This window comes from Mobula birostris, chromosome 23 (assembly GCF_030028105.1).
Source record: "Mobula birostris isolate sMobBir1 chromosome 23, sMobBir1.hap1, whole genome shotgun sequence".
NCBI lineage: Eukaryota > Metazoa > Chordata > Chondrichthyes > Myliobatiformes > Myliobatidae > Mobula > Mobula birostris.
In genome coordinates, this window is record NC_092392.1 from 39,169,139 (window position 1) to 39,194,291 (window position 25,153).

General features: G+C 42.8%; 1 protein-coding gene across 5 annotated transcripts in view; it reads left to right on the forward strand.

Annotated features, from left to right (window-relative positions):
• Positions 1-25,153, forward strand: part of celsr1a (cadherin EGF LAG seven-pass G-type receptor 1a) — a 422,758-nt gene that overhangs the window by 355,700 nt on the left and 41,905 nt on the right. Inside the window, exon 36 of one of the 5 annotated variants that reach the window (XM_072241525.1) lies at positions 7,826-9,200. The exons of 3 other annotated variants lie outside the window; for them this stretch is intronic. In XM_072241525.1, coding sequence (XP_072097626.1) covers positions 7,826-7,850 — 25 coding nt within the window. In that variant the 3' untranslated portion in view covers positions 7,851-9,200. Of the gene's footprint in view, positions 1-7,825; positions 9,201-25,153 lie in introns of those variants that run through there. One more of the 5 variants, XM_072241526.1, reaches the window with a different exon arrangement.

Genomic DNA, 25,153 nt, shown 5'->3' on the forward strand with positions numbered 1-25,153 from the left:
ACGCTCCACACGAGTCCGAGTCCGTCTCCGTCTCCTCGCTGAGCGTTAGCGGACTCACAGCACCTGGTCCATCCTCTGTCTCGCTCTCCCGCCTTCTGCCCCAAAACCCCGCGCATACAGTATCTTCAAATACACCAAAACCATAACAACTATCCCAATTGGTTAATAGCACCCTCTTATCACCCTCTAAACCACAATAAGCTGCTAGCGCAAACTTTCTCAGCGTTAAAGCACAACAAAGCCGCATTCCCCAGATTAACATAACAAAAATGCCATTTTAATTAGCCTCCGCAGTAACATAAAAATCGAAACCCCCTTACACTCTCCCCCCACCAAATAAAGTCATGTCCTCATGACTTCTAAATAACTCGCCACCCAGTCCTACAGACACACAACACACACATACACAGATACACACAGTGACAGTGCTCCCCAAACAGTGGACCTTACTCCCGTCCCACGAGCGCTAAATAGGCCAACCTATCTGGGAGCTTCTTAACCCTCTGAGAGCTCCGTACCCCCTCACCTAAACCCACAAGGCTCAGACACTACTAGGGATACCTCGGGCCTGCTTGCCAACTCCTCTCTCACTCAGGCCACCACTACAGCTCGTAGCCCCCTGTCCCGTGGCCAGGGCCCCACCTCTCCTCCTTCCTGATCCTGTCGTAACTCAGACTGCCCACAGCTAGCCCTCCCCACTACACCTGACTCAGTGGGAGAAGGGCCAAAGGTCTCTTCCTCAATACCGGGGAAGTTAGCGAAAGGCAGCATGTACCACATGTGCAGCACATCATCCTTCGAATCCGTATCCTTCCTCATTCCCTCGATCGGTAGCTGCTGTTTGAGTTTCTCCAAACTGAAACATTTAGCTGGGGCTACCCCTTCAGCCTCCTGCAGTCGAGACGTCAGCTTCTTCGGGGACTCCTTCAACTCCCGCCACAGCCTCAGCAGTTCTGACTCAGGGTTCCTGGCCATCTCAATCTGGGACGCAGTTACCCCACCAGCTTCTTCCTCCCTGACCTGAAAAGCAGCAGTTAAAGGATGTTCAGCCTCCGATTGTTTCTTCCTGAGGGCGTCTTCCAGGTCAACGTTCAGTTTTTCCACTTCATTTAAACTCGCGATAGTCATCTTCAGGTTCCTTTCAAGCGTCCGCCTCCCTTTTCCGAGATCTGTCCTCCATTTCTTTACCTCCTCGGGAGTGTAGTCAAACTCCCCTCCCTGGGCTCTTGGTTTTCTGTTGACCTTAGTCAGAACACTTCCTTGATCTTCCCCAACTTGTAAATCTTCCAATCTGTTCTGAATGGACGTCTTGAGTTTCTGCTGATCCCTTCGAAGGTGGGTCATTGTTTCTTCTCGCTGGATTAATTCGTCAGTATATGACCGCAGTGCGGTGCAAATCCCCTCTCTTCCCTGTGTCTCATTCAGATTGACGACCTGGGTTTCCATCCCCCGGTCCACCACCGTCTGTCCCAACACCAGGAAGTTCAACTGGTATGTCGGGTCATTTTCCTCACATTGCACCAAACTCCTCCACATTTGACACTTCGCTTCGGTCGCCCGGGCTCAGCCACTCGCCTCGCCTCATAGTCCCCCCAGGCGAATCCAAGCTCTAGGCGGTCATCCACATACGTCAAAACTCCACACACCTTCACTTCCCCCACGGTTTTCCTCATGCCCCGCGAGAAGGATGCAGGGGCTCCAGATATGCCCTTGGGCATCTTTTCGGATCGGAAGAATCCTAGGGAACTAATAAAGGCCATCTTCGGCTCAACAGCCGCACTCCTCAGGATCTGGCAACATCCACCCCTCAGATGCAGCACATTAAACCACGTCGCATCATCCACACACACGCTGCCTTCATCTTCCACGCCGCCAGGGTCCAGTTGCTGCGACCTCTCTCTCACTGAGGTGTCTTCAGCGGTCAACTCCCCTCCCTCGTGGTGGTTCGGAGCATCTACTAAGAGGGTCTCACCCTCAGCTACTTACCCCAAGCCGTACATATCAATGAAAAATTTTCTCAGATTCCTTTAAATCTCTCACTTACACTGTGACTCTCCCTCCTTTCATTCCCCACCCCTTCACTCTCACACAACACAACACTGAGGACACCTTCAAAAGGCAATGCCTCAAAAAGGTGGCATCCATCATCAAGGACTTCTATCACACAGGACATGCCCTCTTCTCACTGCTGCCATAAAGGACGAGGTACAGGAGCCTGGAGGCACACACTCAACTTTTCAGAAACAGCTTCTTCCCCTCCACCATCAAATTACTGAATGGACAATGAACCCATGTACACTATCTCACTATTTTTGTTCTGTTTTTGCACTACTTAGTTTATTTTTTATATACACTGAATGTAATTTATAGATTTATTATTACTCTGTATTGCATTGTACTGCTGCTGCAGAACAGCATGTTTCATGACTATGCCAGTGATGTTAAACCTGATTCCGATTCTGACACTCGCTCACTCTTCCTGTCCCTCACCATCACACAAAGACACTTCCCCTCCCTCCCACCTGCTCAGTCCCTCTCCTCCCTCGCACACAGTGGCACTTACTCACTCTCTCCTTCCGTCCCCTCGTAAACAGTGGTTTTCACCCTCTCCACCTGCTCTCGCATGCAGCAGTGCTCACATCATCCTTCCCTACATTCACATTCAGTGGCACTATCTCCTTGTGACTCACACAGAGAGACTCACTCACTCAATCACCCCTTGTGGTGTTCCTCACCCATCAGTCTCTCTCCTACATAACCCATTGCTGTTTAAACCTAGGGCTGTCTCATTGTTTAAGCATTTCTCAGACATGGCTTTGCATTATTTGTACCATTCCAGTGTGTTCACGCTTCCCAGACCTGATAAATGCTGTCACAAACATGTTGGCAAGCATTTATCTTATGTGGCTTCATGCACTTTATTTACAAGCTTTAAACTAGGTACTTTTCCAGTAAGATGGCAGCAGTTCGATCGCAGCGGCTTCTATCAGGTCAACCAAAGGTGTTATTATCCTTTTTAAACATATTTTTTATGATTGCAAGACCCTGCTGGACATTAAGAACTAAAGCACTGCAGGTCTATCCCATCAGCGATTTTCTCATTGGTGGAGAAACTGAAGGAGCTGGACTTAGTGTGGATCCTGTTGCTGCCGGCACCAGAGAAGTCTGCGCGCAAAGGCGGTGTGCACTATACCGGCGAGCGACCATTATAGACGCTTTCCTTGTCGTCACAAGCTCCTGTTGGTCATTGTTAATGCGGAATGCTGCAAGTCCAATTTACTGATTTATTGGCAGACGGCGGGGGAGCTGCATGACCTCGACTGTAGCAAGGACTAGGCCTCAAGCCGCAGTGTCACCTGTTTACAGCCACCCAGGAGAGAGACGTCAGAGTCGGTGCACTCCACCAGAGGTGATGTGGCGCAGTGTCAGGCTGGAGTCAATGCTGTTCCTCTCCCCCCCAGTGTTTGCTCGGCATAAGACAAGCTGTATTGTGTTCAGCTACTGACTGCTACAACATTCATGAACTCAGGGTCTTGGATTATACTTTTCTTTGTGTGACTGTTTTTTACTGATATCTTGTATGTGCTTGCTACCTTTTATGCGCTAAATGCGCCTTGTGCTGTGTGTGAATGTTGTTCCTGTGTTTCAAACCTGAGCCCTGGAGTATCGGTCTTTCCTTTGGCTGTATTCATGTGTGATTGAATGATAATTAAACTTGAACTTTACTGGTTTAGGATTGCTTTCTAGTTGAACATATAGACCCAGAATATCCTCTGAATGTGGTATTTACAATTCTTCTCGGGTAATACCCATAGTTGCTCTGATCTTCTCAGTCAGTGGAAGAATAGATTACTGTACAGGTGGGCACAGCATTGATACTCTCCCCCCTGTTGAAACCAGAAAAGCTCTGTTTATGTCGGCTGAGCTTTGGGAGAGGTTGTTGATCAGTCACTCCCAATCATCCCCAGCCACATCCCAGTAACTATCATCTTCTTGCAGAATAGTAACATTCATACTGTCTGTGAGTATTCCAAGTATGTTTACATTAGAAATTAATATCCGTATGTACAGTTTTCCATGATTGTATCACAGCAATGAAACTGCAAAACCCCATGAAACAAAGCACCTGAGGGATTTTTTTGTTTGTTACAGAATCTCTGAAAGTGACTGCCAAGATTGTGCCTAGGAGAGGTGTGTTGATCAGACATGCCATAAAACCTTATACCACTAGAAAGTAAAACACCTTCTAGCTTTATTCTAGCACAAGATAGTAGTGTTGATTACTCCATTCAGCTGCTGAATACTTGTGAGGTAAAATATCCCACAGTACAGCAAAGTGACCTATAGATTGTTTTGAGAAACTTTTCAAGATTGATCTCAAAAATAACCTAACAAGATTATTTTACTTCCCTTCCACTTGTCTCCATCCCTGTTCCTCGCATGCTGGTGGCAGAGACCTAAAAACAGATTTGTGAATGTGTGTAATAGAACAATAAGTCAGCTATCCGGCTGCAGTTCCCACATGCGTATCTTTGTCAGTGAATATCGGAAAACCTTCTAACTATGTGTATGGGTTGGGATTTAAAGTGGGCTAGGTGATGCCCCTGGAGTGGATATGACTGTGGTTACTCTATGAGGAACATCTGGCAGCTCTTGGACTGTACTCCCTGGATCTCATAGAAACGTTCCAAATGTTAAAAGGCCTGAACAGATTAGATATGGTTAAGTTATTTCCCATGGTAGAGGAGTCTAGGACAGGATTGAAGGACATCCATTTAGAACAGAGATGCAGAGAAATTACTTTAGTCCGAGGGTGGTAGATCTGTGGAATTTGTTGCCACGAGCGCCTGTGGAGGCGAAGTCATTGGGTGCATTTAAGGCAGAGGTAGATAGTTTTTTGATTAACTAGGGCATCAAAGGGTACAGGAAAAAGACAGGGGAGTGGGGATGACTGGAAGAATTGGATCCACCCTTGATTGAATGGCGGAGCAGACTCAATGGGCTGAATGGCCTACTTCTGCTCCTATATCTAATGATCTTATAGACTGTTGGCCAGAAGAAACTGCAGTCTGATCAAGGACAGGGAAGCAGACAAGCCAGTTGTCTTTGTTTCCCTCATTTTGTGGACTCTGAACAGTTTCTTCCTCTTGCATAATCTAATCAAAGCAACTGAATGTGGACACAGGAAGCTTCAGACCATTCTCAGAGGAGTAGCTACTTGTTATGTAACATGCCAGACCTGCAATCGGTAATCTCATTATACTCTGTCTGGGTTGCCTCATTTAACTGGTTTGGATGAGTCAGAGTGTAAAGGGACAAATACACAAGGCTGAGGTGGGCAGAGCTATGAAACAATGTTGGCTGTAGCCCTGTACAATGACCAGTAAGAAGGTGACCCAGGTAGGTCAGGTGACCTTGAGCCAATGAGATAGAGTCCAATGGTTCAATTGATGAGGGACAGTATATGACTCAGGAGCTCCAAATACACGGGCGATAACTCTCTAGCAGCCAGAAACCAACCACCACGGATAAGGAGGACCCCACGGACACGTGGAGATCGGGGTATGAGGAATGCCTGGCCAGCGCAGGCTCCTTTCCCGGGTAATACCTTTTCTCTTCATTGACTGTTCATGGGCTGTCAGGGAATTCTAATAGGGTGCACACGGAGACAGTTCGTGAAACCCACGTGCTTTTAGTTGAAACAATAAAAGTTACTTGTCGGTAACTACAGATTCTCTGTGCCTCACTGATCATTATTGCAAGGGGTGATGCTTGTAACAGGACTGACCCGGATCCAAAGTTCACACCATTCATACTTCACTGCAGAACCACTGTAGGCTATGAGTATGAACTGACTTGAGTCTCAAATGGGACAAAGATGAGTTGATCCCAAATCTGTCAGCCCACATCTAGCCAATCACCTTCCTGTTCTGTAAACTCTTGTATCTCACCATGTGGTTGGATTTGCTCTGGGCTGGGAGAGAACATACTGTTAACTTTGTTTTCCCTTTTTTTGTTTAGTTGATGTTTCTTATGTATGGTGGGGTGGAGATACGTGTCCACCAAAGGAGATGTAAGGGTTCCTTCCCTCTACTAGCCTGCAGGCCACCCTTGGGCAAGGTGTAGAACCTACACAGCCCCCAGTGAAGGTCACATAAAGCCATGGGAGCAGGCAGTGGATAGTTGTATGAGCAGCTGGTGCATATCACAAGTCCTGGTTATGCAACCACTGATGCCAGGCGGACAATCTCTGAAGAGATGATGGCTGGGGTCACCGATTTTGTAAAGACACTGCCCAGAAAAAAGCAATGGCAAACCACTTCGGACGAAAAATTTGCAAGAACAATCATGGTCATGGATAAGACCATGGTCGCCCACATCATACGACATGGCACAAAATGATGATGATATTTCTTAATCCTCTGCTTAAAGTTTATTATTGTTTACTTCCTGGGTTCCCTCTAGTTTCATCCTTATACCCTCCTGCACCTCATCCCTGTGTTTACTCTTCATTCATGGAGTGATTTCCTTTAATGAAGATGTGTATTTTATTAATAATCTCTTCCATTTATATAGAGTCTCTAACTTTATCACAGAGCTTTCTGGAATTATATTACTGGTATAATTGCCCCAGTAAAGGCTTTACTCGATAAGGAATGAGCACTTGAAAGTGTAACGTCTGTCTGCCTCTCTGTCCTGTGAGCATTAGTTGTTTAAGGAGTGTCACTGTCAAAGAAGATCTTGATCTTCCCACAAGTGAAGATGACTGAAGTTCTCTTCATGTAGGTGTCAGAACACATTCTGTTATTTCTGTTATTCTCATCACAATTGCCATTTAAGAAAGAACTTGGTGGGAATTGATGTAGTATGTGTTGTATTTCTTTTTTATAAATAGTTTCTCCAGTGTAATGATGCAATTAAATGCTTTGATGCAATTTGCATTATTGTATGGTAAGTTTTTAAATTCATGAAGAAGAGATCTAGCAAATGATTTTTTACCAAAATTATAATTTCAGTGTATTCCAAATGTTTCTGTTCAATTAATTATCATGCTTGCATACACTGGACACTTTACCTTATCAAACACATAAGAACCTCAGGGGGCTAGATGCTGGGATGTTTTAACTGGTGGAAGAGTCTCAAATAAAGGCGTATAGCCACAAGAGTGAGGATTTTGAATGGTGGGCTGATGGCCTATTCCTGGTCCTAAGTTCTTGTGTTTTGAACATCCTATAAATTGTGCTTCAATTTCAAGCAGACCTAAATAAAATATGTGGTGCAACTTAAATGTACTTCAGTTTCTAGCATCTGCAGTCTGTCTCCTACATATGGCAAGTTGCATGCTCTATCAACCTGTTGTGTGCCCTATTAACCTTTAACACAAACACTCTTTTCAAACTATGCAATTTCATTCATTTTAAATTGTTTTACAATTTAAAGTATGCTAACATAATAGAAATACTAATTGTCAGTTATTTTGCTATATATTACAAACAAATCATTCTAGTGAAAGGATAGAGGAAAATATTTGCTAACTTTGTAGAAACTTGTCAAATTCGGGAGATGAATGATTTTTTTAATTAAACCTAAGATAAATTAACTTCAGAAAATGTATTTGAATTCTCTTTCTCTGAATGCATCAAAGAACATCTATAGCTAACTACATCAGGCTTCATGCTTTTAAACTATGACGGCAAAGATTGTTTTTAATCTTTTCCACTGTTTCAGCATTGTGATTTTAAACTGCATGTTTCGCTTTGAACTTGCCTGTTAGTACAGCATAACCATGGTTCTGCATGTTTCCCCTTCCTTTTCTTGTGAACAGAGGAAGTAATGAAACCTCAATCTGACCCATCAGGAGATCAGAAGAATGATCCCAGCTCATGAAGAGTCTCACTGTTGGCATCGCCAGTTCCTGTGCACCTGAGACCCCACCCAATGTGCCGGTATTCTCTACATGAATCAGAACTTCTTCAAAAATGGATTCATGCATGTGAATGACTGTCAAAGGGATGCAAGGCCTCCAAAAATCCTGAAGAACATACACGAATAAATTAGGACAGGTATATATGTAGAATGAAGAATGGCATATTTGCTGTGTGCCAAGTTCCAGAGCGGATACAGACAGGTAACCACTTGGGCAGCTCAGCCGTACAATTGGATAGCCTGAAGAAATGGAGGAATCCCAAGGTGAACCCTGAAATGCACCCACTGCCCTGTATACAGGCCTCTGGGCAAAACTACATCCTGCCTACTTTTTTTTCCCCAAAACATTAAGTACTGTACGGAAAGGCAGTACCTCAATCACAAAGAGTTGGTCTCTGTCATAGGATCACAGGTAAGTTGGTTACACATTGATGGAAGTGTTATTTACACAGGCATCAGACTGAAAATATTCTCCAGGCTCTTCATTTGCCTAGTCTTCAAGGTGATGGTCTTAAAATGAATGCCTTTTGTACAACAAAATTATAAGATGTATAGATACTTTTATATATATTTTGTAAGTCAGTACTTCTGAAAACCTCATTTGTACATGCATAACGGTTTTTGATTTTATCAATTTGATTATAAATCTTCTGACTTTTATAAAGAGTAGAAGGTGCACAATTTTACTTGAATTTGGTGTGTTAATATTGTAAAAAGAATTTTTTTCTATTGAAAGCTGTAACAATTTATGAGAAATAGAATTTGAATGTGTAACCGCAAAGACGAAGTTACTATAAAGAATGGGGAATCAAACCGTTTCTTTTTCATTCAACCATACACTTGAACTTGTGTGTCTGAGGTTTTTGAAAGAAAAATCACCTTTAAGTTCAAGTGCACATGTTGGTCTACTAGGGAGGCAAGGGTTGGGGGTGGAGATGGGTTGGAAGAATTAATCAGAAGGATGTTTGCCAATCAAGTATGATTGTTTTTATTTGAATACCTGTGAATATTTTGACACTATTAATGTTGTAGATTTGTTTTTAAATTGTTTTAGACAGAAACTATCAGAACAGTTCTCATTTGTATATTGTGACTCACGTGTTGTAGTAAATTCTTTTGTTTTAATACAGAGGGTTTCTTTTAACATTAATGCAATTGTATTCATGGCACAAGATTTTTTAAAAATTTTATGATGGAAACTGATTTTTTTTTAAAAAGCGAAGAACAGATGTATCATATTTATTTACATGCAAAACACTGGAAACACAGTACAGAGCAACAAAATTGTAAAATAAAGAGATTTTGACTTTTTCCAGCTGCCTGTGATGATTCCTCTCTCTTTTAATTGATCATTGTAGGAAGTTTTTAAACAGTACAACAGTCACTGATGCGGTGGAAGACTGCTCTTAGAGCGGTGATGTCTGGCTGGACACAAACCCTCTGTATCTATCACTCTCTCATTCTACCTCTCACTATTTCTCTTGTTCTCTCTCTCCCTTCTCCCTCCTCCTTCCCTTTTCTCCCCTTTCTCCCCTTTCTCCCCTTTCTCCCCTTTCTCCCCTTTCTTCCCTTTCTCCCCTCTCTCCCCCCTCTCCCCTTCTCTCCCCCTCTCTCCTTCTCTCCCCCTCTCTCCTTCTCTCCCCTCTCTCCCCCTCTCCCAAACTCTCGCTCTCCCCCACTCCCCCTCTCCCCCCTCCCTCACTCTCCCTCCCACTCTCCCCCTCTCTCTCAATTCTTCATAGATTTTTACTTGCACTATACTTCATTGCAGTATGCACCTGCTTTCAAAGGACATGCCAAAGGTTTACCTATCACAAGAGTACAACTAATCCATCAATCAATCTACAGTAAGTCACTTGAAGTTGTCTTAAACCCACAATTGTAACACAGGCTATAATCACATTCTTTGGAAATATTCTGAGATCATACAGGGATCTTTCCAGCAGGTGCAATCTGCAGAGAAGAATATATTTTAGATAGATTAGTGGATAAAGCAGACAGTCCCTTCTTCACTCTGTTAGCTTGGTCCTCAGAACGAGTTTTCAGTTGTGGCCTCGAACACTTCTGTCAACTGCTCCTGGAGTGAATGCTCCGCATCATTCACTCTGCTGGTTCCAGCCTGTGGAATATTTAATAATGACTTGCCAGATTTTTAACTATTAACTTGATGTTATACTGTACAAATAAATACAATGAGAATCATCAGTACATATTTCCTGGTCCTAGAACAATATTCTCATTAAAATTCTCATCCTTATTCGAAATTTGAAAATAATTTTTGACGAGAAAGTAGGCCATGTTACATGTACTTGGAACAAGAATGACAACAGAGCTACGAGCAGGGACAAGATGGAGGGAAAAGGCTTTACAGTGCACGTGTTTTTGTCTTGGTGGGCCCAGTTTGTAGCTCACACACTGTAAATTGCTCAGCGTGTACCGTTACTAACATGACTCAATAAAAACGTTTCATAATTCTACTCCGCTGTCGTACTTGGGCCACACACACGCTGCAGGCCATGCTGCACTCTTTTATCCTGTGGTCTGCTGCCTCTCAAACAAGTTAATGCATGAATGGCAAGAGGTGGGAATTTCTCCCTGGGGAATGCTAGATTGGTGTCGTGGTGCTCACAGTGTGTAATGGGCTCTGGACACCACCTCATTAACCCTGAGCAGGAAGAGAATGTGCCATACTCTCCTGTGGAACTGGGCTTTCTGCTTCTTGTCAACTTTAACTGGATCTCAATGAGCAGCAACAAACCATTCGGGCCTAGGTAGGTTCTTAAAGCATACCTGACTCTTCTTTGGTACCCCAGTCGTTATCTGAAACACCTACACCAGCTGTACTAACTAGACACCCTCTCAACACCCCAACTGCCGACCTCAATCCCTTCTAAGCCCCGATCACAATCGCCAATTTAACTATCTTCACCTCTGGAGGTGGATGGTCGTATGAGCAGCCGGATTATATCATAAGTCCTGGTTATGCAACCACTGATGCCCAGCAGACAATCTCTGAAGAGTATTGATAATGGCTGGGGTCACCCATCTTGTAAAGACTCTGCCCAGAAGATGACAATGGCACACCACTTCTGTAGAAAAATTTGCCAAGAACAATCATGGTCATGGAAAGACCATGTTCACCCACATCATATGACATGGGACATAAGGAACAAATGAACCTTTGGATTAGATTGCCTCCACTCACTTCCTCAAGCCCTTACCACCTCTGTAACCCTGCAGCCAAGCCTCGCTAGACCTAGCACAAATAATCCCCACCCCAGCACCACCACTCATTGACTCAATCCACAGCCAGACATCCCAACAATCCTCTGTTCCTAGACCTCCAGTATCTGAGTCCTGCCTCTGACTTATGTATGTGTGGATGAAGCCAGAAACAAAGCACTCTTGGCTTAGGTTGCTTAAAGGACCTTCTAGCTGTTGAACAACTTCTAGGCTGTTATCTTCTTTTTGATCAAAATCTCTTCCTTATAGCAATGGTATTCACAGACACTACCCTGCTGCCCAGCTTTTTCATGTGTCTTCTGCACTCTGTGGTCTCAATCACAAAGTAACTCCTGAAGAGCTGCCTGCACAATCTGCTCCCAAATGCTCTTTACCATTTACTCTCTCTGCAGCTAAAAAAAAACACAGATAGCAAGTAGTGGACAAGAAAAGAAAATAAATTATTCTTACTGGTCCAGACCAATGAAAGAAAAAAAAGTAGAATTCAACAAAGGAAACATCTGGAGCAAGTATTGAGGGTGCCTTTTTTTGCTGCATGAATTAACTTAGTATTGATGAATTGTTATTGTGATACAGCTCAGAGTAGGCCCTTTGAGCCAAGCCGATCAGCAACTCGCGACTTAACCCAAGCCTAATCACGGGGAGGGTCCTGCTGAAGGGTTTTGACCCGAAACGTCAACTGTACTGTTTTCCATAGATGCTGCCTGGCCTGCTGAGTTCTTCCAACATTTTGTGTGTGTTGCTTGGATTGAGTACACAACTTTGCATTGTATTTTGTATATCCACTGTGGGCAATAGAAGTATTTTTTCTTGCCAGCAGCAGGGAATTTCTGATCCCAATGAAATATTTTTTTTAAAAATTAATGCTTTCATGAGGCAGTGCACAATGATAATAAGCAGTGAAACCTTAGACCTCTCTATCAGGTTTCTAATGCCATTTACATGCCAGTCAACATTTTAACAAAAGCCTCTCTGCTTTCTTGCATTTCATATTGAAATCTTTGTGTAATTTGCCTAATCTTCTTTTGTGTTGGTGCACAAAGCTTGCATGGATTCACCTGCACATGACCTCCTGTCTGAGCGATTACCATAGTACATTTTATTAATGGTATCATTTTTTAAAGTTCTTCAGGGAGGTAATAACTGGTTAGACTTGCTTCAAGGCGCAGTTTCAAAACTTGTTGCTATGCATTTGCTGATGTCTGTAAAAATGAAAATGAAGACACCTACAAGGACAGTCCTACCTGAACAGTTCATTCAATTGTCTTACTTTTGGGCCCTGGCAACTTTTACATTTACGCATTTCATTAGCTGGTGATAGTTCAACAGGGCTATAATACTTGGCCAACTTGGAGGTGACTTGGTAGTGATTAGATATTCCTGTCTCCTTGTGAATGACTGTACTTTATGATCAAGGAACACGTACAGTGCTCCTAACATCTACATAATATTATTCCATTGGAAAGTATATTCTATTAATCAATGTGAATGGAAGCACTTTAACTGTCGCATGATCTCTGTAGCTTCTATATTTATTTATTTATTGAGATACAGCACAGAATTGGTCCTTTGGGCCACATTTAATCCTGACCTAATCCAAGGACAATTTATAATGACCAATTATGACCTACGAACTGGTATGTTTTTAAACTGTGGGAGGAAACCCACGTGGCCACAGGGAGAACATACAAACTCCTTACAGGCACCATCGAGAATTGAACCCAGGTCATCAGTGCTGTAAAGCGTTGTGCTAACCACTACTGTGCCACCTCACAGCTCCTTCCAAGTCATTAATTAAGTGCTGACTAGTTGTATGATCTGTGCTGCATTTTGTGTGTTGACTCCTTTGGTGTGTTGCAAATACAGGAATTGTTCAACCAACAATCAAATGACATTCACAAAAATTGGCCCTTCCGCCTCCTAAACAAGAAACCATTGTCACATGTACTGTACTTCACTTCTTCCCTCAATGACCTAACTGAAGACTAGGTCAAGATCACTTTAATTATGTGAGTGTCATTCCCTCTAAGTGTTACAGACAGATTTTATTGTTCATCAAATAATTATTAAATTCAAATGTTCTTTTCTGATAGTTTGTATCTGTAATAGTCCTTAGTCTTTAAGTGTTTTAAATACCTTTGTGTCAATTGACTCTCACTGCCTTACTTTACCTAAGCAAATTTTAGAGGTGTAACTTGCAGGTGTATCAACAATAACGCTGTGTGATCTGAAATGATTGTCTTGCATATTTTACATTTCATGCTTTAATTTCTCAGAATGCCTAGGTGAGACCATTTCTCATACAATTCATTACTCTGCTATTTCATTCTAACAGGGCAGTCAATTTTCATATTAAGATGCAAAAGCTGATTTGAAGCTAATAACTCCTCATTTCTGTTGCCCAAAAGCAAGAAAAGCCTTTGCTTCCTACCCTTATAGCTATGCTGTCTGTATTAGTTAAACAGAAGTCTCCACCAACCCTGAATACAAGCTTCTGTCTTTGCTTAAAAGTAGGGGTTCCTAACCTTTTTTATGCCATGGTCCCCCACCGTTAATCAAGGTGTCCGTGGGTCCCAAACTGAGAACCCTGCCCCCCCACCCGGCTTAATAGGAAAGTTTTGTTGAAGGAAAATGTAAGTTTATTCAGAATGTGTTTTCTTCCAGCATTGAGAGAAAAAGGGCGCTCAGGACTGGCAGAGAGAAGCTGCTCGGTCTCCTTGCTCAGAAGGGAACACCACACTTCATTGTGTTGTGTGACCAAACATTACAGAATAGTCCTTCCCTGGAAACTAACTATTGATATAATCCCCAAAAGATTTTCATAGTAATCTCCCCTTTCAAATGAAAACATTGATCAAAATGTCCCACACAGGGCAGTGCAAGATGCAACCTGTGCATACTACTGTATTCTGAAGAGCATTGACAGGAGACAGCTTCAGAATTCAAAGTAAATTTATTATCAAAATACATACAATATATGTCACTGTATACAACCCTGAGATTTACTTTCTTTCAGGCAAACTGAAGAAATTCATAATAGAATAATATCCATAATAGAATCTGTGAAAGACCGCACCAGCTTGGGCGTTCAATCAGTGTGCAAAAGAACAAACCGTTCACCACGAAAAGAAGGAAATAATAATAATAAATAAACAATAATTATCGAGAACATTAGACAAAGAGTCATTGAACGTGAGTCCATAGGTTGTGGAACATTTCAATGATGGGACAAATGAAGTTAGTTCAAGAGTCTGGTGGTTGAGAGGTAATAACTGTTCCTGAAACTGGTGGTTTGAGTCAAGAACGTAGGAACAGGAGTTGGCCATCTGGCCCATCGAGCCTGCTCCACCATTCAATAAGGTCATGGCTGATCTGGCCATGGACTCATCTCCACCTTCCTGCCTTTCCCCCCTAATCCTTAATTCCCCTACTATGCAAAAATCTATCCAACCTTGTCTTAAATACATTTACTGAGGTAGCCTCCACTGCTTCATTGGGCAGAGAATTCCACAGATTCACCTGAGGATCCTGTACCACTTTACTGATGGCGGCAGTGGAGAGAGAGCATGGCCTAGGTGGTGGATGCTGATTTCCTGCAACAACATATGCTCAATGGCTCAATGTGCTCAATGACTGGACATATCCATTAATTTTTGTAGAATTGTTTATTCAACGGCATTAGTGTTTCCATACCAAGCCATGATGCCCTCGGTATGTTAAAAGTTAAAGTCTGTCCCAGGCCTTGTGGCCCATCAGGCCAGTGCTTATGCTGGTTTCTGAGGCGTGAAGTGACTGAGAGTACGAGACTCCCCTTCAAGGAAAAAAAGATAAAGATAAACTGTAAAGTTTAAGAGTAATCTTTTTCACCAAAACAAAGAACGGACATTTCAGGTTTTCAGATTGATGAAGGTCAGCCACTAACATGTGGGTTATATCAGTGTTCTGGAGGTAACACTTATTAGAGCTCTTGGGCTGTATTTCTTGGAGTTCAGGAGAATGAGGGGGATCGCATAGAAACATTCTGAATGTTAAAGGGCCTGAACAGATTAAATATGGCAAAGTTATTTCCCATGGTAGGGAAGTCTCGGACAAGAGAGCATGACTTCAGGATTGAAGGACGTCCATTTAGAACAGAGATGCGGAGAAATTACTTTAGTCAGGGGGTGGTGAATCTGCAGAATTTGTTGCCACGAGCGGCTGTGGAGGCCAAGTCATTGGGTGTATTTAAGGCAGAGATAGATAGGTTCTTGATTAGCCAGGGCATCAAAGGGCATGGGGAGAAGGCAGGGGAGTGGGGATGACTGGGATGATTGAATGGCAGAGCAACTCGATGGGCCAAATGGCCTACTTCTGCTCCTATATCTTGTGGTCTATTTACCAAAACCAGTCAGAAAAGTAGGGAATGCACTGCAGAGTGGAAGAATATTATACATACAAGTAAGAGAAGCAGAAACTCAATGTGATTTACAAATAAATTGTTCCACGATTATATTATTGGGAAGTTAAATTGTAAACAGGAAGAATCAGCTGTTATAATAAACTTAACAAAAACTGTAATATTTCAACAGTGCAATCAATTTGTCACTTAAAATCCCTTGTATTAATTCACTTTGATTTTTCAGATTCTGACCCACAATGTAGTTTCAATATTTCATAACTTTAAAATTTTCATCATTGGCACTTTACCTTTTGTGAAATGATGTTTTCCAGGAAGAATTGTGGAGTAAAAGATTTTAAGACATTGAAATTTGAGTGTAACTCAAATATTGCCTAGAAATTATATGCAATAGTTCACGCATTTAATGTGCAAATCAAAAATGAAAACAATTTAAGCTGAGCTAGATCAGGGTTAGTGATCATTTGCAGTATTGGGCAGACCCTTCTCTGTCCAGTTTGCTATAAGGCTGCAGCTGTTTTTACAGTGATTGACATGCACATAATGATGGTACTAGCTGTGCACTGAACATTTTCCTCCCTGACCAACATGAATCAAAACTCCTGATTGCAAACTATGAAATTCATTAAGCAATCAAAGAGCAACTCAAAGTTCAGTACTGTGCAAAAGTCTGAGGCACATATACTGTGTATAGCTGGGGTGCCTAAGACTTTTGCACAGTACTGTAGTAATCTTATGTATTACACTGCACTGCTGCCGCAAAAAAAAGCACATTTCATGACATGTGAGTGATGATAAACCTGATTCTGATATGGGTCTCTGTTGTGGACTAGAGTGGGAAGGGGGCAGGAAGAGGGAATCACGGTTGAGAAAGGGGGAAGGGAGAGGGAAGCACCAGAATAATGTTCTGTAATGATCAATAAAACTAATTATTTGGAATTAAGTGACCTTGCCTGGTGTCTCAGGGCTGCGTGAGTCCGCACGTGCTACACTCTCTCCACTGGCACTGTCCCAAACCCCTCCCATGGTGCTCTACCCTCAACATTCCCAACATTCTTTGCTCCCGCCAGATTTACAAACTTGCTTTCCACTCCACATTGACAAATACAGTTCTGTACAAAATTCTTAGGCACCCAAGCTATCTATCTATATATATATATAGATCTATATCTATATATATAATATATGTGTGTGTGTGTGTCTAAGATATTTGCATAATACTGTATGCTATGGCACTTGTTCGCATAATGTCCATATAGGAGGAGGTGGGCAGGTATGACTGGACAGCTTCAGAACTGACTGTAGGCTGCCCAAGCACTTTCTGCAAGTTCACAGAGTGTGCTACAACTAACAGCTTTCATCTTTCAGTTGCTGAGACACTCACTCAATGGGTGCCTTATCACCGACACTGTTGCCAGCACTATTACCAATGCCTTTGCTATGGCTTTGACTGGCCATATAGAGTATGCAGGCCTCTCCTTCACATGTTCTACCAGTCTGTTGTCGCCAGCACAATTTTCTTTGCAGTGGTGTGCTGGGACAGTGGCATCAACTCAAGTGATGCCAACAGGCTCAGTAAAGGCTGGATCTGTTAAAGGAGTCAAACTGGACAGACTGGAGGCTGTGGTAAAACAAAGGACCCTATGGAAAAACCTGGCAATTCTGGACAATGTTTCTCACCCTCTGCATGCCACCTTGGCTGACCAGAGGAGCACTTTCAGTAATAGACTAAGACAACTGCGCTGCGCCAAAGAGGGTTACATGAGGTCATTCTTACCCTCGGCCATTAGGCTTTATAATGAGTGGTGACCCCTCCTGTTAAGACTGCTTGTGGTAACTTATTTTTATTCTTTCTACTTCTCTTCTAATAGTTGTATATCTGTGCACTTGTAATGCTACTGTGACACTGTAATTTCTTTTTGGGATCAATAAACTACCTAGGCTGGTGGCCTAGGGTAGGAGGAAGAGACATAGAAACATAGAAAATAGGTGCAGGAGTAGGCCATTTGGCCCTTCGAGCCTGCACCGCCATTTATTATGATCATGGCTGATCATCCAACTCAGAACCCCACCCCAGCCTTCCCTCCATACCCCCTGACCCCCATAACCACAAGGGCCATATCTAACTCCCTCTTAAATATAGCCAATGAACTGGCCTCAACTGTTTCCTGTGGCAGAGAATTCCACAGATTCACCACTGTCTGTGTGAAGAAGTTTTTCCTAATCTCGTTCCTAAAAGGCTTCTCCTCTATCCTCAAACTGTGGCCCCTCGTTCTGGACTTCCCCAACATCGGGAACAATCTTCCTGCATCTAGTCTGTCCAATCCCTTTAGGATCTTATACGTTTCAATCAGATCCCCCCTCAATCTTCTAAATTCCAACGAGTACAAGCCCAGTTCATCCAGTCTTTCTTCATATGAAAGTCCTGCCATCCCAGGAATCAATCTGGTGAACCTTCTTTGTACTCCCTCTATGGCAAGGATGTCTCTCCTCAGATTAGGGGACCAAAACTGCACACAATACTCCAGGTGTGGTCTCACCAAGGCCTTGTACAACTGCAGTAGTACCTCCCTGCTCCTGTACTCGAATCCTCTCGCTATAAATGCCAGCATACCATTCGCCTTTTTCACCGCCTGCTGTACCTGCATGCCCACTTTCAATGACTGGTGTATAATGACACCCAGATCTCGTTGCACCTCCCCTTTTCCTAATCGGCCACCATTCAGATAATAATCTGTTTTCCTATTTTTGCCACCAAAGTGGATAACTTCACATTTATCCACATTAAATTGCATCTGCCATGAATTTGCCCACTCACCCAACCTATCCAAGTCACCCTGCATCCTCTTAGCATGCTCCTCACAGCTAACACTGCCACCCAGCTTCATGTCATCCGCAAACTTGGAGATGCTGCATTTAATTCCCTCATCCAAGTCATTAATATATATTGTAAACAACTGGGGTCCCAGCACTGAGCCTTGCGGTACCCCACTAATCACCGCCTGCCATTCTGAAAAGGTCCCATTTATTCCCACTCTTTGCTTCCTGTCTGCTAACCAATTCTCCACCCACACCAATACCTTACCCCCAATGCCGTGTGTTTTAAGTTTGCACACTAATCTCCTGTGTGGGACCTTGTCAAAAGCCTTTTGAAAATCCAAATATACCACATCCACTGGTTCTCCCCTATCCACTCTACTAGTTACATCCTCAAAAAATTCTATGAGATTCGTCAGACATGATTTTCCTTTCACAAATCCATGCTGACTTTGTCCGATCATTTCACCGCTTTCCAAATGTGCTGTTATCACATCCTTGATAACTGCCTCCAGCAGTTTCCCCACCACTGACGTTAGGCTAACCGGTCTATAATTCCCCGGTTTCTCTCTCCCTCCTTTTTTAAAAAGTGGAGTTACATTAGCCACCCTCCAATCCTCAGGAACTAGTCCAGAATCTAAAGAGTTTTGAAAAATTATCACTAATGCATCCACTATTTCTTGGGCTACTTCCTTAAGCACTCTAGGATGCAGACCATCTGGCCCTGGGGATTTATCTGCCTTCAGTCCCTTCAATTTACCTAACACCACTTCCCTACTAACATGTATTTCGCTCAGTTCCTCCATCTCACTGGACCCTCTGTCCCCTACTATTTCTGGAAGATTATTTATGTCCTCCTTAGTGAAGACAGAACCAAAGTAATTATTCAATTGGTCTGCCATGTCCTTGCTCCCCATAATCAATTCACCTGTTTCTGTCTGTAGGGGACCTACATTTGTCTTTACCAGTCTTTTCCTTTTTACATATCTATAAAAGCTTTTACAGTCCGTTTTTATGTTCCCTGCCAGTTTTCTCTCATAATCTTTTTTCCCCTTCCTAATTAAGCCCTTTGTCCTCCTCTGCTGAACTCTGAATTTCTCCCAGTCCTCAGGTGAGCCACTTTCTCTGGCTAATTGGTATGCTTCTTCTTTAGAATTGATACCATCCCTAATTTCTCTTGTCAGCCACGGGTGCACTACCTTCCTTGATTTATTCTTTTGCCAAACTGGGATGAACAATTGTTGTAGTTCATCCATGCAACCTTTAAATGCTTGCCATTGCATATCCACCGTCAATCCTTTAAGTGTCATTTGCCAGTCTATCTTAGCTAATTCACGTCTCATACCTTCAAAGTTACCCCTCTTTAAGTTCAGAACCTTTGTTTCTGAATTATCTATGTCACTCTCCATCTTAATGAAGAATTCCACCATATTATGGTCACTCTTACCCAAGGGGCCTCTCACGACAAGATTGCTAATTAACCCTTCCTCATTGCTCAAAACCCAGTCTAGAATAGCCTGCTCTCTAGTTGGTTCCTCGACATGTTGGTTCAAAAAACCATCCCGCATACATTCCAAGAAATCCTCTTCCTCAGCACCTTTACCAATTTGGTTCACCCAATCTACATGTAGATTGAAGTCACCCATTATAACTGCTGTTCCTTTATTGCACACATTTCTAATTTCCTGTTTAATACCATCTCTGACCTCACTACTACTGTTAGGTGGCCTGTACACAACTCCCACCAGCGTCTTCTGCCCCTTAGTGTTACGCAGCTCTACCCATATCGATTCCACATCTTCCCGGCTTATGTCCTTCCTTTCTATTGCGTTAATCTCTTCTTTAACCAGCAACGCCACCCCACCTCCCCTTCCTTCATGTCTATCCCTCCTGAATATTGAATATCCCTGAACGTTGAGCTCCCATCCCTGGTCACCCTGGAGCCATGTCTCTGTGATCCCAACTATATCATAATCATTAATAACAATCTGCATGTTCAATTCATCCACCTTATTACGAATGCTCCTTGCATTGACACACAAAGCCTTCAGGCGCTGTTTTACAACTCTCTTAGCCCTTATACAATTATGCTGAAAAGTGGCCCTTTTTAATGCTTGCCCTGGATTTGTCGGCCTGCCACTTTTACTTTTCTCCTTAGTACTTTTTGCTTCTACCCTCACTTTACACCCCTCTATCTCTCTGCACTGGTTCCCATCCCCCTGTTGTGAACTAACCTCCTCAGGCCTAGCCTCTTTAATTTGATTCCCACCCCCCAACCATTCTAGTTTAAAGTCACCTCAGTAGCCCCCGCTAATCTCCCTGCCAGGATATTGGTCCCCCTAGGATTCAAGTGTAACCCGTCCTTTTTGTACAGGTCACGCCTGCGCCAAAAGAGGTCCCAATGATCCAAAAACTTGAATCATACCCATTGAGACATACCCATCTTCAAAGAGCTGCCCTGGACATCCTGCATCCCTCCTGGACCTCTCTGCAGAACAACCCATAGGAAAGCTCAGGTTTTCCAGTTGTTGTTTTCCTAGGTGCACCAGGAAGACCTTCGCCTCATGCCTAGCCTGTTCTCTGTCGAAGCCACGCCTCAACTCTCAGTTTCCTTGCCACGAGATCTTTCCAAGCAGCCACAGCAAGCCTCTGCAACATCCTATGCACAGTATTGGACTCCCTGAGAGGAATGATACTCAGAATGAGCCTTTGAGATCCTTGTGCTAGATTCAGAGTGATGTTTTCCACATTCTAGTCCTTAATGTCAGTATTGTTTGATAGTAGTCAAGAGAGGAGCTGAGGTGAAACATAATTTTTCACATCCTTCTTTGTACCACTCCCACTGATGTAAATACATACACAAACAAACCCCTTATTCATTTACTGAAATGCCTAACAGCAACTGTTTTCAGAAGTGTGAAGATCCCACATCTCAGCAAAACCTATCAGAACATGGCATTTATCTGTGCAACACTTAAATGATCAGGGACTCCCACAGCTGAAGGAAATAGTGAAACCCATGTATTGCCAAAGTCTTCATTGGATACCATCCTTGGCAGCACAGCTTCTTCCCCTCTGCCAGACGATTTTCGAATGGGCATTGAACACATCAACACTACTTCACCACATTTTTAAATTTTTATTTTTGCACTGTTTATCTATTTAAGATATATATATACACTGTAATTCACATTTTTTCTCTATTATTTTGTATTGTAATATATTGTAGCCCCAAAGACAACAAATTTCACAACATATGCCAGTGATATTAAACCGGATTCTGATATCCTTCCTGTTTGTTTTTATCTCATATCTCTATCTCTATCTATCTCTCTCACTCTGTCTCACTCGCTCCCTCTCACACTGTCATGTGTCAGGCTCTTATAATGAGCTTGCCTTCAAAGGCTGACTCCCTTCTCTCACTGATAGGGACTCAAGTCAGAGGTGGTCCTGTCAGGAATCGTACAGTTCCTGTTTTAAAAATCTAAATTTAGATGTAAACAATTCCAAAGCTGTATTTTAGACTACATTTATTTTAAAGGAGAACATTTGGCTATAGTACCATACCCAGCACATACTTAATGCACCAACAAAGAATGAAATCCAAATTCTACATGTGATTCTTTCTTCTACTTGCCTTCCTGGCTGGTTTTATCCAATAGGAGAGCTGTTTGTGTAATGGTTTCTGCAGGTTGCTCAGGAAACCAAGCAATGAAAGGATTTATTAGCGGCTTATGAACAAGCGAAAGCCTCTGTGAAGTAAGTTGCAGTAATTTATACCATCAAAGTAATTCTCATGATGATATCCCCAAACTGCAAGCTCCAATTAATTGGTTATAACAAAGTACTGGATTTCATTTGGAGTAAAGATATGGTAATACTTTGTACACTGGAGACGAATACAGTAACTCTCTGATTTATTATATAGATTATAATTTATGCTATATTATGCAGAAACAGGTAGAGGACTAATTTATGCTGTTTCTCCTGCCATGCTGGTATTCTTGTGGAATGTTATTATTTCATTGAGACCAAACTTCTAATTTTGCTCTTCATTCCAGTTGGAATTTAGTCATTATACTAAAGGTGACGAAAGACTCTCTGACCCAACAATATATGGTTTGTGCCCGAAATGTTGACTTTTCCCCTCTGCAGATGCTGGCAGACAGGCTGAGTTCTTCCAGCTTCTTGTTCGTTGCTTCAGATTCCAGCATCTGCAGTCTCTTGTGTCTCAACAACACATATAGTCAGTTGTCAAAAACTGCAGCCTTTCGCACCGCCTCCTCAGCCGATTGTACTCCCAGTCCTGTGTGGTACAACCCAAACCACTGCACGTTGACACACTGTGTCATCTTCGGTGCAACAGTCATCCACCCTGATGGTGGATTTGTATGAATCTGTAGAATTATAGTCGCGAAGCAGCTGACCATGTTGTTGTGAAATATTTTAACTGCCATGTTGTTCTGGTGCCTCCCTACCCATCCAGGCAAAGCTAATTGCTACACCATGATCTTCCTCCCTGCCTTGTTCAGTTCGTCCACCACTTATGATGGCTATCTCCAAGGGAGGGTCTAGAAGAGGCAGAGAAAATTGGAGAAAGTCAAACGCTGAGATGAAGCAATTGTTAGAGGCAACAGGCACCTAACCCTAACCCTTTGAAAGATTCTGTGAAGAGAAAATTGAGAATCAGTGTAATCACTGGCATGAGTGTCTGGCTAGAGACAGCATTTCACATATTCCCATAGTAACAGCTTTGGCAAATCTGATGCTACTAATACTTTATTCATCAGAGACGTGAAGATGTGTCTACAGTGACTCCATGGGAGTAAACTTTAAACAAATGGTTAACTCTGGACTCCCTGCTTGACATCCCTAACCCACTCTGTGTGCACGGTCTTGACCATTACAACAACCGCAGTGTGCCAGTGATGTCACAACAAAGGCAAAGATTGATTGAAAGGCTATTAATGAGCATCTCAACAGTGAAAGGTTGGATAAGCATTTGCCGTTAGTGAGAACACACTCTATGGGCTTCGTAAGGTGTTTGTGCAGCCTGCAGTTTAGCTTTGGCCAGTCAAGTTTCCTGACATCAGCACAATGCCCCTTTAAAATAAGAGAAAGTCAACAAAGTAGCATAATTTGCTTTTTAGTGGTGTGGAACTTTCTGATTCAATTATGTCAGGACATACCAACATTTAAAAGATATCTGGATAAGTAAGGTTTATAGGGATATGGGTCTAATGTCAGCAAATTGGACTAGCTTAGGTGTACACCTTGGTTGGCATGGACATTGGGCCTGATTCTGTGACTCTGAGAGAAATATTCATTATACAACAAGTGACATAATTTAGTGCAAGCCTAATGTCAGCAAAAGATCAGACATTCAAATGTGCAACTCTCACAGAAATAGCCAGTCTAAATTTCCCCCTTAAATGACAATACTGTCTACACTAGATAAACATTGAAGTGGATCATGTAAAACTTGAAATTTCAGGTGCCTCGTTTTCCTTTTCCCAGTCTAAGCTACCTTTTGTACGATGTGGTGACATTAATGGCAGTGCGAGTGTATAGGAGGTTAACATGGAAAATGGATTCCTTGGTTTTCTGATGAAAGATGGACATAAGGGTAAGGAGGAAGTGTTGAACTTATACAAGTTGTTCATCGGGCCACAGTTGAAATGGTGTTATAATAACTTTGAAGACTACAGTTGAAGGATTAGTGGTGAGGAAAAATCAGGCAAGACTGTGATGTGGGAACGGATGATGCCATCATCTACCTGTTGCAGAGAACTCACTCCACCTGGATGATGCTGGTGTCATTGTGAGAATCACATTTTTTGATTTCTCTATTGCCTTCAATACAATCCAGCCTCTTTGCGAGAAGCTGCAAAAGATGGACATAGACAAATCCATTATCTCCTGGATTACTAACTACCTGACAGATAGACCCCAGTTTGTACGGCTGGGCAGTTCTCTGTCTGAGGTGGTGATGAGTGGCACTGGAGTGCTGTCAGGGACTATCTGGTCTCTGTTTCTGTTCACACTGTACACCTCAGAATTTCAGTACAAATCTGAGTCTTCCAACTTGCAGAAGTTCTCTGATGACTCTGTGGTGGTTGGGTGTATCAGAGGTGGACAGGAGTCGGACTACAGAGGACTGGTGGACAAGTTTGTGGAGTGGTATGGGAGGAATCACCTGCTCCTGAATATGGCCAAAACCAGGGAGTTGGTGATTGTTTTTAGGAGGAAGAGGACCGTGATGAGTCCTGTGTACATTCTGGGAGAAGAAGTTGCAGTGGTGGAGGAGTACAAATACTTGGGTGTTCAACTCAACAACAGACTTGACTGGAAAACCAACACCAAGGCTGTTTACAAGAAGGGGATGAGCAGATTCTATTTTCTAAGGAAGCTGAGATCCTTCAATGTGTGCAGCAGGATGTTGGCGATCTTTTACCGGTCTGTTGTAGTGAGTGCAGTCTTCTTTGCGGCTTTACATTGGGGAGGTAGTACTGGTGCTGGTGATGCAAAAAGACAAAACAAACTCATCACAAAGGCTGGTTCCAACTTTGACTACAACCCAGACGAGTTAGTGGTGGAGAGGAGGTCACTAAGCAAACTGTTACCCATTATGGACAATCAGGCACATCCTCTCCATGACCTACTGAGTAAGCAGCAGAGCACCCTTTCAAACAGATCATTCAGCTCCACTATCACAAGGATCATTACAGAAAATGTTTCCTACCAAATACAATCAGCATATACAACAGCTCA